This window comes from Anolis carolinensis, chromosome X (genome assembly GCF_035594765.1).
Source record: "Anolis carolinensis isolate JA03-04 chromosome X, rAnoCar3.1.pri, whole genome shotgun sequence".
Lineage (NCBI taxonomy): Eukaryota > Metazoa > Chordata > Lepidosauria > Squamata > Dactyloidae > Anolis > Anolis carolinensis.
Window position 1 is genome coordinate 9,598,139 of NC_085847.1, and position 15,154 is coordinate 9,613,292.

The 15,154-nt window shown below is 41.1% G+C and overlaps 1 protein-coding gene across 16 annotated transcripts in view; it reads right to left on the reverse strand.

Annotated features, from left to right (window-relative positions):
* ncor2 (nuclear receptor corepressor 2) overlaps window positions 1-15,154 on the reverse strand; it is a 195,775-nt gene that overhangs the window by 117,280 nt on the left and 63,341 nt on the right. For all 16 annotated transcript variants that reach the window (XM_062958546.1, XM_008113654.3, XM_062958552.1 and 13 more), the window contains exon 2: window positions 3,502-3,721. In XM_062958546.1, coding sequence (XP_062814616.1) covers window positions 3,502-3,606 — 105 coding nt within the window. In that variant the 5' untranslated portion in view covers window positions 3,607-3,721. The remainder of the gene's footprint in view (window positions 1-3,501; window positions 3,722-15,154) is intronic.

Genomic DNA, 15,154 nt, shown 5'->3' on the forward strand with positions numbered 1-15,154 from the left:
AATGGCAAGTTGGCTGTGCTCCAAACCATTAACCAAGACACATCAAAACTAAAATCAACATGAACTGACTGTTGAATTCCCAATCCAAAGAAATCTTCTAAAGGCATTCCAGAGTTTTGTAGGATCTCTGGGGAAAACAATTAGGACCAATAATTTTCCATGTGGTCTTGCTGCTATTCCTTGTCAAACAGTGACCTCTACCAAGAAGCTATTATAGGCTCTATCTCCCTATGATGCCACAAACATACTGGAAAGGCCTCTGCAGATACCTGCACTTTTCTTTGACCTTCCTTTCAGGTTTTGATGGTGTCACTTCTAATTCCAAACACATTCTAGACTAGTCTCCTCCACCTCCCTCCCCCCCTCCCTCTCTATTGGAAGATAACTCTTATAATTGCCAGACTACATGAGAATTGTAGTCAAAAATATCTCAAAGAGAGCCAGGTTCAGGAAAGACTGATCTAGACCTAAAGTTTTCTAGCTTGAGGCTTCATTCATTCCCAAATAGTGGTTTCATTCAGCCCTGCCAACTAGAACTAGCAAATAAACTCTATTCCACCCCCCAAACCCCCACTTCCAGTCAAGCTGGCTTCTGTGTTTGGAATGAAGGAAGTATAATGTAATTTGCCTCAGATAGCAAAAGGGCTTGGGCTGGCAAATTTAAAAACTAGAACCAAGACTGGGGAGAAGAAATAGAGAGGTCTTACAGATTAGTCCAATAGAATTGCTACTGGTTTTCTTTTGCCATTCACAGCTTTGGAGACCTCAAAAAAAAAACAGAATTTATTACATTTACATTTCCAAACAAATGGAAAGGAGAGGCTATTGATCTAGCGGTCGCCTTGACCCAGAGCTGCCTACCCTCACTTCTTTTAAACAGGAGATGCACATTGCTGATTCAAGGCAAAATAAAGGTTCTGGAGCTCCTTTGTAATCAAAGCTGTTGTTCCAGATAAGGGTCAGCAGTGTAAATCAGGTTGAATTACTCATTTGGCTCTTATCAGCATGGATGCAACAAGAGGCCAGAGAGACAACAGAAGCTTCATTGTTCCAGCTCCCTTGTCCTTGCCATTAATCTCCAAAGCTTGTCTCTCACTGTATCAGTCAGGCAGTGACCAAGCCACACGTGGGCACTATTTCTGGGGTATGTGCGTTCCTGATGATGCCTCCCTTTTAAAGATCACTGCTGTGCAATGTTTGAAATGAGGAGAAAGTTAGGGAAATATGATTAAATTCACATGCGCCCCCCACCTAATCCTATAAACATTAGACAAAATTGCTGGCCATTCTGCAGCATTGCAGCCAAAGTTCAGAAGGTTGATGCTTTTATTTATCACATTTGTACCCCCATATTTCCCCAATCAAGGGTCCATAGTATGCAGAAGCCTTCACCAAGCATGGCTAAAGGCAGGGTGGCTGGGGGATTCTGAAAGCTATTCTCCAAAAAAGTTCCTTTTTCCTAGGTCAGTTTCCAAGACAGTAGCCCGAGGACCTTCATAGTTCTGCCTGAGATTCAATGGCATTCTGGCAAGGCGTGCCTCTGTCCCTCACCCCTATGGTCACAGGGCCATCTGCACCATTTATGGGGCTTGGGGCAGGTGTGATGTTGATGGCCCCGCTACCTTCACCTACAAGGACACATGGGTGCATGTGGGTGAGGGAAGGCTAGAGGAAGAACGCACAAGTTTCCCAGAGGCCAGCCCCTTGGCACAGCCCCATTTCCTGGCTCCCAGCTACCACCAGCTTTCTAGTTCTGCCTAGTATCTTTTTGTCTACCCTTGTAAATCACACACAAACTTTTCAAAAGAGATGCTATCGAGCCAAGGTCAGGACTGGCAGGAAGTGATAAGTGTGTGTACAAGGGGATGGCCCTCACTGCCTCATGATTCAGCAGGCGTTGTTAAAAAAAAACACAAAAGGCCAAGACAGAGTCAGAGCTCTCTAAGCTGTCATAGGCGGTTGACTACATTTCCCCTCCTTGCCCAACTCTGTTTCTTTTAAAATCCAACTGGACTAATATGAGAAACACAAATCACTATGGTCATTATGAACAAGGTAGAGAGAGCAATGGGAGTAGTTGTGGCAAGCACACACCCCCACTCGTCCCCTAACACACACACCCCGCTGCAAAGGTGAGAAGTGCCGATTATAGTAAGTTTACTTGAGATCAAGTATATCCCTTGAAACTACAGAGGAACAGGAATGTACCATGGCTGATACAGAGTACTAAAATCAATGAAGAGCTTCCTTTAAAAAGGCATCCCAAATGTCAAGACCTTGTGGCTGAGAAGGCGCACCAGCAAGGATGTAAGTGCTGCCAAGTGAAATTTCAGAAGCAAAAATCATAAGTAATGTTGCCTCAGTGTGCATACTTTATCTAGGTCACAGAACTGTGCTTCTCCAGCTAAATAATTTCAGCTGCCCTGGAAAAGAATTACAATGCATTTGTTTGTTTGTATTTAAACAGACAAGCTTTGTGCAACCTGAATTAACCCACCACAGAGGACTTCAGGGAAGGCTTGCTCCAGCCATTCCTTCTTTGCTCTACTCATTTTAGATTGGTTCTCACGCAGCAAACAAATGCCAGATGCCAACTGAATATTTGGCAACCCTGTAAGCGTTTCTTGCCTAGGAAAACCTTATGAAATTCATGGGGTCACCGTAAGTCGACAAGCACCTTGAAGACACATCATTTATATCCTTTTAAACAATAAAAATAATTTTAAACGATTCATGAAAACCCTGGGATAACAGACAAGTATTAACACCAGAAAAATAATTCTGAAGTGCTTGGGAAAATTGATATATCTTCAGCCACTGTACACAGACTCAATGCTAAAAGAAGTTTTTCTAATCTCAATGGAAAGACCAGTCACACAGCAGGCACTGGAACAGAAAAGCCCTCCTTAGGATGGACTGAGGTAAACATACTTCCAAATGAGACACATTTTCCTTCTCAAAGCCACCAGTTTCCTGAACTGCACATAAGAATCCGGACAGCAACCAGAGATATCCAGAAAAAAGATGGAAACAATATTCACTGTTATTCATTTCCTGGATGAAAAATGAGGTTTTGGAAAGTTCAGTTGGGAAAAATAACACAATGGCAAGAATTGTGCACAGTCTTCACCAAGGCTATTGGAACATCATTAAGTTTTCCAAGAAAATATTCTGAACATATAGTTGTCCAAAAATAGTGGCTGTCTGTGCAAAAATTGCAAAAACACAATTCTTAGTGCAAAATTAGTGTTTCACACACAAAAAAAGCAATTCTGCACAAAACTCACACTACATTCATGCATGTGGATTTCTGCACAGAATATTTTCTCCCAAACAGTTCAGGATATGTGAATTCTTGGTGAGAACTTCCAAAAACATTATCCTGAGCCTTGAGGAGAGAGTGAAACAATTAAATATTCACACTCCTACCCAGTTTGATAAAGCTAATCTAATTAATACAACAGTCAGGAAAAGAAGGACAAGAGAACAAAGAAAACTTACCACGTGCGACTGACTTATTGTCATTGGATAGGACATGGCGTGAGGAGGATAACGGGTCTCGGTTCCCCGCCATGACTGGGTCACAGGCTGGGTGGATCCAGACATTGTAGAAGAAATCTGGAAAGCCTCCTCTTTTCTTAGAAATCTCCAGGCTCTGTTCTGTTAAATCCTAAAGAATTCTATAGTTCCTCCTCATTATGCTGGCTGCTTCATGCTGTGGCTGCAAGGTAAACAAAGGAAACAGAAAATTAGAGATGAGTCAAAACCACTGTAGATAAGGTTTCAAGTTCAATTCCTGGCATCTTCAAAAAGAGAAATTCCTCCCTGAAAGTAACAGAGTGTGAACACTGAGGATAATGGGAGGTGTAGTCTTAAATTCATTAAATGAGTACTGGGCTGGGGAACTAGATAGACCAATGGCCTGACTCATTACAAGTCAGTCTCCTATGTTGCACTGGTCAAATTCAACCTAGAAAGTAAACCATACACATGCATCACAAACCAGGATTCTTGATCAACACTTTTTAGTCACCTTGCCATCAACAGGTCTGGATTACAGCAATGACTATTTAATCCAGGATCCTGCTTCCCACCCTGGTCAGCTAGATACCTCTGAGATGCTCACACAGGAGGCCATCAGCTACTACTCTGGAGTCTTACTCATATTCAACAGCATGTTGTCTACTCATATTCAACTCCTACTCATATTCAACACGTGTTTTGTCATTGTAACTGTTTTGCAAAACCTCCCAGGATTCTGGCAGCTGGGATCCACATGAGTAACTTCTTCAAGCTCTACTGTTTTGATAGGCCTCTGCTCCTCTTCCACAAATTTGTCTAATCCTCTTTTATACCCCACTAAAGTCTTTGCATTTCATCACAGGCAATTCCCTAAATCAATCACATGCCATGAAAAGCGGAATTTCCTTTTGGCCTGTCCCGGATCAACTACAAATATATTTAACTGGATAAAAAGGGGCTTCACACTCTCTGTTCTACACATAATTTTCTAATTGTTATCATATCCACCCACATCTAAGGCTGAAGTTAGCATTTTCCAACTCTCAAGCCCATCTCTCATGAATCTCAAAGGGTGAACATTGGCCCCCAAGTTGCTCACCTCTATATGAAGAAGTAATACATTTGGGAACACTAGCAATGAGTAAGGACAGATAGGATTGAACTGTCAGGAGTCTCTTCTTTTATGCACCACAAAGCCAAAGCCAAAGCCAAAGCTTTAGCCTCCCCCCACCACACCCAGAGGGAAAAAAAATCAATTCCCGTTATTATTATGATTGCCCTTCCCTAGCTCTCTGGCATTATTACTGCATAAGTGAAATGATGCAAAAAATGTGAGATGCTCAAAATTGGCTCTTCTTCCCTGTGCGGATGCGGTGAACACCTTGAGATAGGTAACAAATGAAGTGAAATTACAGCCTGCTGGTTTTTATGGACACTTAAAAGTAATTCTACTTGGCGATGATTGTACACTTTGCTTTGTCAGGGTTTCTATTTAAAGTAACAAATGCCTCCTCTTGACTACCAGCTGTTTAAAGGGGCAATTGGCTTGGTTCTTGCATTAACTCTTAATTATAAAAGGTATAAATTGCCTGCTGCTGCCTGGAGGGAGGTGGGAAAGCTTGGAAGTACACAGTCTGGTTTTTGGCAACCAATTTTCCACAGTACAAGTTTTTATTCTGATTTCTAAAACAACCACAAAGAAGATCCTGCTTCCCTTGGACGGTCTCCTGATCCCCATCAGAATAGGGAAAGTAAATGGCTGCATGTGTATGTGTTTCTAAGTGACCAGGTATACATTCTAGCTAAGAAAGAGGAGCACTGTTCTGTCGCTCATTCTGGCCAACAAAAACAATCTTCACCAATAAAGCATTTGCTTACATACATCATCTATGCATCTATGATCTGGTCAAGAGAATGCTATGGTCATCAAAATGCAGTGGATGAGGCAGAATTACCACACCAGTGGTAATTACATTCCTACTTGGAATGTAATTTTTCTCTAATTTTGTTTTCAAAGGAAGCAATCGGTATTTCTTGCAAATTTCGTCCCATGGCGAAAAAGACTTTGAAATTTATGTAGCTTTGGAAGATAATCCAGTTCAGTACGTATTCTGCACAAAATTCATACATGGCAGTTTGCATAGAAAAATATCATTTTCTGTGCAGAAAGAAAAATATTTGTACAGAAATATTATGTACAATTCAGAAAAGAATAAGTAAAGACAGAGTAAGTAAAAATTCCTATTAATCCAGGATTCTCCTCATCTGGGTTTCTCAACACCAAATAAACAGTTCTGACAATTTTTCAAAGGTTTTCAAAGATTATTTCAATTCCTAGTTGCAAACCAAGGGGCATTTGTCCACTCAAGCTGAAGACCGCAAAAAGCCTACCTACAAATAGCTAAGAGGATTAGGACATTTGTCAAGATGAGAGGGACAAGCCTAGCCTTAGCTTGGTCTTGGCAGAGGTCAGAAACTCTGAGGCCAGAGAACATCAGGGGATAAGGCTGGGTCCTAAGCTAAGGGCCAAAAGAGAGAAAGCTGTGAAGCAGCAACTTCCATCAACTGGCAGATAGCAAGAAGTCCTTTGGCTGAAATGCAAGGAGCTTGACTAAACACGATTCCATCATCCAGAGGCCAATGGGCTGTCTATATTTAGCATCCACCCACCAAAAGCACCTCTAAGAACTCAGCTATTCACTGCAAGCCCGTCCCCCTCCTTTTCAGTCTCTCTTGGCAAAGAGATCATAATGCATTTTCAGCCTTGCATTCCACGTCTGCTCTTTGATCTTGTAGAATGTTATGTTAACAAAGGAAGCGTCCTTTGAAAGTCAGGTAGGTGTGTGTGTGCATGAATATGAAAAAAATAACTAAGGCACCATGAACTGCATTTGGAACAGTATCCATATGAGAAACAAAAGCAATATAAATTAAATAGCAATTTTAGCCAAGGGTGGAAGGGGGGCTTCTATATTGTCTAGGGCAGAGCACTCGAGTCACATCACAGAGGCACCGAAAGTATTTTCTCAATGTGCTGTAGCCAAATCCTCAAGCCAATACAATAATTAAAACCATAAAATAGATGTGAAAATTAAAAGTAAAGGCCATAAGGGCATGTCCACATTTCTAGCACTTGGGGGAGGGGGGGGGGGGGAAGGAAAGGGAGGATAAAGTAGGTGCCAAAGGTAGCAGATAACTGTATTGAGCATTTCTAAACAATGATATTGAACTTGCATTATACATAAGGTGGCACAGAACACACTTTTATCCTTGTATAGGGATCAGCAACTAGAAGCCCTACAGCCAAATCCAGATTACTGATTCCTGAGCTCTGCCAGACCCAACTGTGGTTATAGCAGCAAAGATTCACCATCTGCTATGCCTTCCCCAAACTGATTGCTCATCAAAAACACTGGATGTTGCCCTTTCCTTTCTGAAAACAGCACACCATTAAAAAGCTCAGTGGATTTGCAAAAGCTTTCTACCTGCAGGGAGTTCTTTCGACATCACGTTGTCTGTCAAGAGACCACCTGGACATTATTTATTCATTGCAGTTGTACCACATCTTTCTTCCACCTAACTCAGGCTGATTCTCGAGCAATATCTCATCCATTCACTTACTAAAGACAAATCTGCTTCGCGTCAGCAAGGCAGTCATATCATCTGTACCTTCCAAACCATTGTACATTGATGAGGTGTGCAAGAAAATGCTGCAGCATTTATCTGCACTAATTCACAGGCATTTTCTGGTTCCAAGATCCAGGCAGCCAACCATGGCTTTCTGGGTGCTATAAAATGGGAGGCCCCAAACTTTAATCTGCAGGACAATTGAGAATATTTGTACTTGCATCCTGACTGCAATCATTCATACTGCTAGATATCAAGGGCATTTTGACCAGGGTCAGATAATTAAATAAGCTAATAAAACAATGTCTTGGGTTTATGAATTTCCTAAAAATACATATATATTCACACAGTCTTACTTTTCCTGCACTAAATAATGTCTTGTTAAAAGGAAGTCTTCTTAGCAACCTAGAACAGGGTATCTGATTTTCATTCTTTGCTGGAAAAAGCAAGCAAGGACCGAAAAGTTGGATTTAAGGAAAGCTGTCCAGCATCCCAGTCAAATTAATCTTCGGTTTAGGTCAGGGGTGACTAAAAAGAAAACAGTATGAATACCAATCTCCCCACAACAGAAACCCAGTAGAGGAAGGGTGAATTGAGCCAGCAAAACACCATGCCAACACAGACTAATGAGTTTACAATATAGATGTGAATGATATCTAAAGAGATCGACATTCCTCACCTACATTAAACACAAATGCAAGAACTTCATTGCTCCAAAAGCCCATTATACTCTTCCATTTGCAGCTCCCTTGTGCCTGCATATTAGGATAAACAATGTTTTTGTCATTTTCCTTCAGTTTTAACCACCTGTATCTCTTGCAGAAATACAATGCTCATTTGAGTCACCCCTCAGCCCTCCCGCAGCTGCCACCCTTTGCTAATGCACTGAAATTGTACTGCTGGGAGAAATAATCTCTGATGCCTTTGGAATGTCACATAAGCTGCCTGCTAGAGATTCCTTTGTCGAACATAATTGCTTAGATCACAAAACAATATTTTTAATGATTGAACATCCTGAATAAACGCCACAAAATACGCCTCTCGATTGCTTTGAACCTGGCGGTGTCTCTAAACAGCTTTTGCAAATTCCTCCGTTTCAAAGGACAACTACAACAACAAAAAGCCCCTGTGTGTTTTAAATTCAAGATATTCTTCCTCCCACCTCCATTCCTTTAGCATTTTGTTTTATATTTAATAGCCTACTCACTCTCCTATAAGCATGGGGATCTTATCAAACGAAGGAGTAAGAGACAACTTTTCTAAAATCCCCGTGTTGTTGGCTGGAGGCAGAGCCTATTTGCTATGGATACATAGTTGTTTGCTGTACTGATTCTGCTAGGATATTCTATCAATGGCAAAATATTCATTACAGGGTTTCTTTTAATGTACCACTTAATTCCTCCTTTGGGCTCTCAAAAACTATGCAAGCTGAATGCAAGGCTTCTAGTAGGAGCCTGCCAGCTGAGGACCAGCCCAGCTACCAGGACAGAGGAGCCTGTCATGGGGAGATTGGCCACCAGCTGGCAAGTTTTTGCCACAGCAAAAAATAAACACAATGATGGTGTGAAAAAGTTATTTCTGCTTCTGTGAAGGCACATTATGGACCTTCAAATTAACACTTCCTTCAAGTAGCAGACAGATTCCCACCCCCACATTCTCTCTTCGCAACCAACAAATCAGATATCATGGGGTGAGAACAGTAGCAAACTGGGGTTCTCTTTTAAATTGTGCTGTAAAGCATCCTGATCCAGTTCTGGAGGGGAAAGCATTATATAAACAAAATTAAACAAAACAAACTAAAATGAATACACATATCATTCAACCATTTCTATATCACTCGTTGTTTTTTCTGGGGCCATCAATGCACAAAAATATGCCTTCACCCCTGTCCTCCACACAAACCTCACTCTCAAATCCCTCCAATGGCCACAAAAATTGACATAATTCTGAGAAAGAGCTCCTTTCCTCCTCTTTTAGATGCTTGTCCCACAGGATTGTCTTCCCTGGTCCACGCAATGCATCTTTATTAGTTACTTTTATTAGAGAAGCCCTCTTTTTCACAGAAGAAAAGAAGAAGTCACTTTTCCAATATGACTCACTACACTTATTAAATATTGGCAATTATATTAACTGAGAAAGAGAGAAAAATAGTTTTGAGATTTTCCCTTTTGAATCTTCAAGATTTGACAGAGAAAATGGGAGAGAGTAGTTCAGCCTGCTTTTGTTTTTTTTAAAATGTGAAATACAGAGAGAGTGAATGTTTTTATACTCACATGTTAGATCACTGTAGCCTTCCCTAATCTGTTCCCCTTCAAATGTGTTTAACTACAGCTCTCATTATCCCCAGACAGGACTAAAACCATGCTGTTTCAGGATGACAGGCATTGTAATCCAACACATATAGAGGGTGGATATCTTGTAGGGAAAGGCTGGCTCCCTTGACATTGTTCAGATTCAAATCACATTTCAACTTAGCAACAAAAACTGAAAGAAAGGTCACAGAAACAGAAAGCAAACCACTAGAGACTACCCACACAAGACAAAGAAAAGAAACCCAACCCGATGGTTTCTTTTTTAAAGAGATATTCCTTGCCCAAAGCAATTTTGTTGCAAACTTTCAATTTCCCACATTTCCAGAAAGTGTTCTGTCTATGGAAAAGCTTCAGTTCTCTTCTTGACATAATTCTTTTGCCTACTCCCGGTTTTCACTTGGTGTAATGTAGCTCGTGACAAGCTTCACTTGTGTCAGTTCAGTTCCTTGTGGCATGCCCTACTCAAGATAGCCTCCAGGATCAACCAACCAGTGATCTTCATCTTGCTAAAAGCCCCGTTTATGGTATCATAAATGAACTCCTAGGAGTCATCATTTTGCAGAAAACAGACAGCTCATTTTTGGTGTGTCATGAGTTGTCTGTCCCCCCCCTTCCCATTGAGTCAGCCAGTCTGCCCCCCACACATCATCAATCAGCTATGTAATAGCAAAGACAACAACCACATTGCCTAAGAGCAACAGCAACTTGAATGGGAGAGACTGTGCAAATGTACAGGAGAACAGATGCACTAGAAAGAACCACCTAAGACATGGTAACAAAATACTGTGGGTATGGCTCAGTTCCACCATTAATGTTTATGACTTAATACAGTTATGAAAAGTTCCAACCATGGAAGCTCCTGCCTGAAAAGGTACATCCAGTATGATAAGGTACATAAACATAAACAACTCACATATATTTTAATTCCAGCTTTAAAATAGCCATTCAATTGACCACTTATCATTGAAAATTAGCTCCAGAACTAAACAGGGAAACATAACAACAGTTGGCTTTTTTCTTGCAGACCTACAAGCGACTAGCACTGTTTGCAGGAGAGGGTTGACCAAGAAGGGGTTTCCAGAGGCTAGTAATTTCTGTGCATTTACTTGCAAGGCTATTTTAATTTCAATGCACACATTTCCGTTCTCTCCAAGAGATGCTCCAACAAGAAGAATCAGAGACCCATTTTGACATTTGTGTCATTTTAAGTAAAGCATAAGATTGAAGTAAATTGGATTAAGTGTAAATCTTTTTCAGATGTTTGTGGTTTGGACTGATTTATAGATGGATGTCATTTCCATGTCACTCTGGATTATTTAAAAAGGATTTCAGATGCTCCTTCAATTGTATTATTACACAGTTGCACATGGGGATGACTCTGGAGCAAAGAGTGGGGAATAAGATGACCTCTTACCCACAGTAACCCTGCAGAAAGCAATCAGGAAGGACAAGGATGTTGAAATGAGGATGCGAACAAAGGCGCCCCGAGAATAGCAAATACGATATGGCCCTCTTATCCACTGATTCAATATCCAGTTTCACCTATCCATGCTCCACTTCCCCCTGGAAATGACAGACAGGTTGAGAATGCTAAATCCCTCCCCCTGCACTGCAAATCCCAGGATTCCAGGGTTAGATGGTATCATTGCACTTAAAGTGGAATCACACCACTATAAATGTATTGCGTGAATATGCTACAATCAATGGCATCATAGCCTTTAGTTTTTTTTTAACACCCAAGAAAACAGCTAGAGCATTTAGTGGCTAGCCGCTGCATTTTGGCAGCTTGTCACACTGTCATAAAAAAGCTCAGGGAGCACTTTAAGAGCCATAATAAATATCTTGGGAAGTGCATGCAGTCTGAATCCATGCTCTATAGACACCTGATTTACAAGAAGCCATTGCTCCGTCACACAATTCAGGCTTCGTTTGCAGCAAATCCCAACTTCAACTTTTGTCCCAAATACACTTAACTGTTAAAAGTGAAGTGTATGCCATCATGTTTACTACATTAAATACACAATGGTGGGGAATGGGCATACAAAATAAACAGACCACATAAGATGTCAGTCAGCATATCCACCCTTGCCCTATCTACCACTTCTCAGCTTTGTTAAGGACTAAAATCTGATTTCCCATTTTATGGGTGACTCGGCCTCCTTCTTAATTACAATTAATTGCAGAACTACCAATGAAGCCTAATCCAAGAAAAATAAAAGCGGGGGAGATGTCTTGAATCAGGAACAAAGTATTCACACATTATTTGACATGGATTCTATTCACAAAACCAAAGAACCTATTTTATTTTAAATAAAAGCTAATAGAAAAATTGCTACTCCAGGTGTCAACACACTGATATGGCATCCTACAGCTTCAGACATCTTGATATTTCAATTTTAACAGTGTGATGGGCCTGCGGGAAATTGTAGAGGGGAGAGCACTTGTATCGCAAAAAAAGCAGAGGAGCTAAGGAGAGCCTTTTTATATCCAGATAAAGGGCCTCAGGGAACAACTCAACCCTTTGGAATTATTAGGTCTGGCTCATGAATGCTTCTGTTCTTTTAAAAAGGCAAAGCGAGACAGGCAGAGAGAGGAGAAAGGCTGCATCCTAAAGGCAGAAAGTCAAATAAAATTTTACACACATGCATTTATAATGCACAAATACTCCTTTTCTTGGGGTTCCATGTCGGTCTTTCTCAAGGATGGGCAACCTTTTGTCTCTCGAGGGCAGCATGCTCCACAGACACACACCGAAGCTGTGCAATGCTCTCATTCATACATATTTTTGTCCTCTATGCCTTAGACTCTAACCAGCCAAGTGACCTGGACACTTAATCATATCCTCCAGCCTCCTGATCCTCAACATTTCTGTGCTGGAATGTGATGGCCACATGGACTGAACATGGCTTTTAAAGAGAACTGCATACATTCATGGACCCAATAAGGACTTGGAAAAACTTTTTCCCTTATTATTCTACAGCCCCTAGACTCCCCCAGCCAGCATGGATTCTGGCCTCACGGGCTGGAGGTTTCCAGAAACTGTGAGTGAACTCTGACTTACTCAAATAATGTTTCCCTGGATCTTATCACATCCATTAAAACACCCAAGCCAGAAAGGAAAACATACAATCCCACAGCAACTCTTCTCAGAAGCCCAGCCAGTCTCCCAAACACAACATTATATCAACGCCCCACTGCGCTTGTTCAGAAACCCCAAACACAAGTGCTTCCTGTCTACCATCACGCCACAAACTGCCCATTCACTTCTGGCAAGGAGCAGTCACGCTTTGTAGCCATGGCAACCTTGGCGGCCATCCAAGGAGACTGTGGGTGAACTGACACAACGACTGGGCCTCTTCTTTTGCTGCTGTTCATTTAAATAGCTCTGCTCCCCCCCCCCCACCAAAACGAAAACCAACAAAAAACAAAGTCAAAACAAAAACCCACTCAGCTCGATTATGACTAACCCAATCCAACTTCCTAGCTTTTGCTTCCTTTTCAAACCATTTCCTTTGTGGTATTAAATATTCTAAAGAAGATAGATTTTTTAAATCACCCAGCGACTTGCCCTCACTGCACTTTCACAGGCATACTTTAAAAAAGGAAACTGCATTTCCATATCCTAGAATTGCTCTACTACATGAATTCTTCTGGCTGTATTCTATTGTGGGTTGTTGCTGATGCTTTCCGGATATTTTCTTTTGGGGTGCGGGCCTACAGAGCAAATTCCCATGCTATACACCAGCAATGAACTCATCCTTCAAGTATTGATTCTGGTGTAAGCCAAACAACAACACCCATCCAGAAGCAGGAGGGCTCACCCAATTTGGGGGTGGGGGTGGAGCAAAGTCCTATGTTTGCAGAAGGGCCAAAACTCAACAAAAAATTTCAGAGTTTATAAAAAACATATACACAAGGGTGGCATTCCAATGTGGATGGAATCCTCTCATTGGGATACAAAATATTGGTTTGCTGGCACAGGAAAATGCAATTAATAGTATTAATGATGCCCTTTTTTGAAAAAATGCAGTATGAATGCACTGGAGGGGGAGGCTCACCTGGTAAGCTATGATAAGATAAAGGATCATAAGAAAGTATATGCCACCTGTACACACTACTCCACCATGATGTGCAGGGGAAGCTTCTGGTGTTCACTGCTGAAGACAACCAGGAATTCCATACACCTTGAAAACCATAGTATAGCATCATGAAATACATATTCACTAGACCAGTGGTTCTCAGCATTTGGTCCTCCGGGTGTTCTGGACTTCAGCTCCCACAATTCTTAACAGCTGATAACCTGTCTGGGATTTCTGGGAGCTGAAGTCCAAAAGACCCAGAGGACCAAAGGTTGATAGCCGCTGCAATAGATCATATCAGGAACGTTTTCCATCATGGGTAAATACAGTCACACTGACGAGTATGAACCTGTGCTTAAAAAAGGAAAACCAGCTGGTGGTTCCGAAATAAACAAAACAAAAGCCCCAAGAGGCAGTTTCAAACTGTCCCAATGAACCCAACGTTGGAATGCATCCGTGTTTCTGTTGACAAAAAGAAAACAAATACAGTGCCTGCATCATTTAATATTTATAGCTCACCTAAAATATACTTGGCACTCAGGGCCTTGTTTATGCAAGGTCACAGCCACAGGGAAAGTCCACTGGAATCTCTCCAAGTGGTCTATGCAACATTTACTTGTGGCAACCATGTGTGCCAGCCCATCTGTACGTAACAACACATCAATGATGGATGGCAGAAATGCTAATTATAGATGATGGAAGCTGTAGCTCAACATTGGTAGAAGGTTGGAAAAGGCTATTCTAGCCACTATCCCCCATTGGTTCTCTGGTTTCATTATATTCCACATGTTTTATATTTGGTAGCCACCCTAGGAAATTGTGAAACAGGGAGGAAAGGCAGAAATATGTGTAAACCCACTGGAACCATCAAAAATGTTGCTGTGTAGAATGTTCTCACTCAGCCAACCAGCCAACCACAGACACATGCATGAAATGTTTTCCTGGGTAGTTGCTTTCCTTGTAATCCAAGCCCTGCTCATATCAGGCTACAATTTAATGAGCTGTTCCTTTTCAAGCACTAAAACCCAGAAGGCAGTCCACTAATAATAATAATAATAATAATAATAATAATAATAATAATAATAATAATAACAACAACAACAACAACAATAATTCTTGCCCACCTCTCCTCGTGGCTTGAGGCAGGTCACAGCACAGTAAAAAAAAACACAAACATTACAAAAATTCTATAAACTTCTATTAAAAATGGGCCATTCCCTCTCTGAAGTGAGATAGGGACTGTATCAGTTGCCCCAGGACTTATCTTGGGAAAAAGCAGCAGTTTGAGGGGGTGTCATTATTCCCTATATAATAGTTGGGAGCAATAAAAAATCTTAGATTTATTCAATGGCCAGTGTTTATATTCACTTTTTTTAGAATACTATTCTTCTTCCAAATGGGCAGTGAATTTTATATAGTTTATTTTTTTATTCCCAATGGAAAACTTGAAAATATAGACAGTCATGAAGAGACAGAACAGTTCAAAGCTGTGCATAATCAAAGAATCCAGAATCCAGAAATCTATACATAGTTGATTATATCAGCCTCCAAAAGCATATTTTCCTATACTGCCAGGGGAGCACAGAATCCCAAAATCCTTCAAAAAAGCACTGA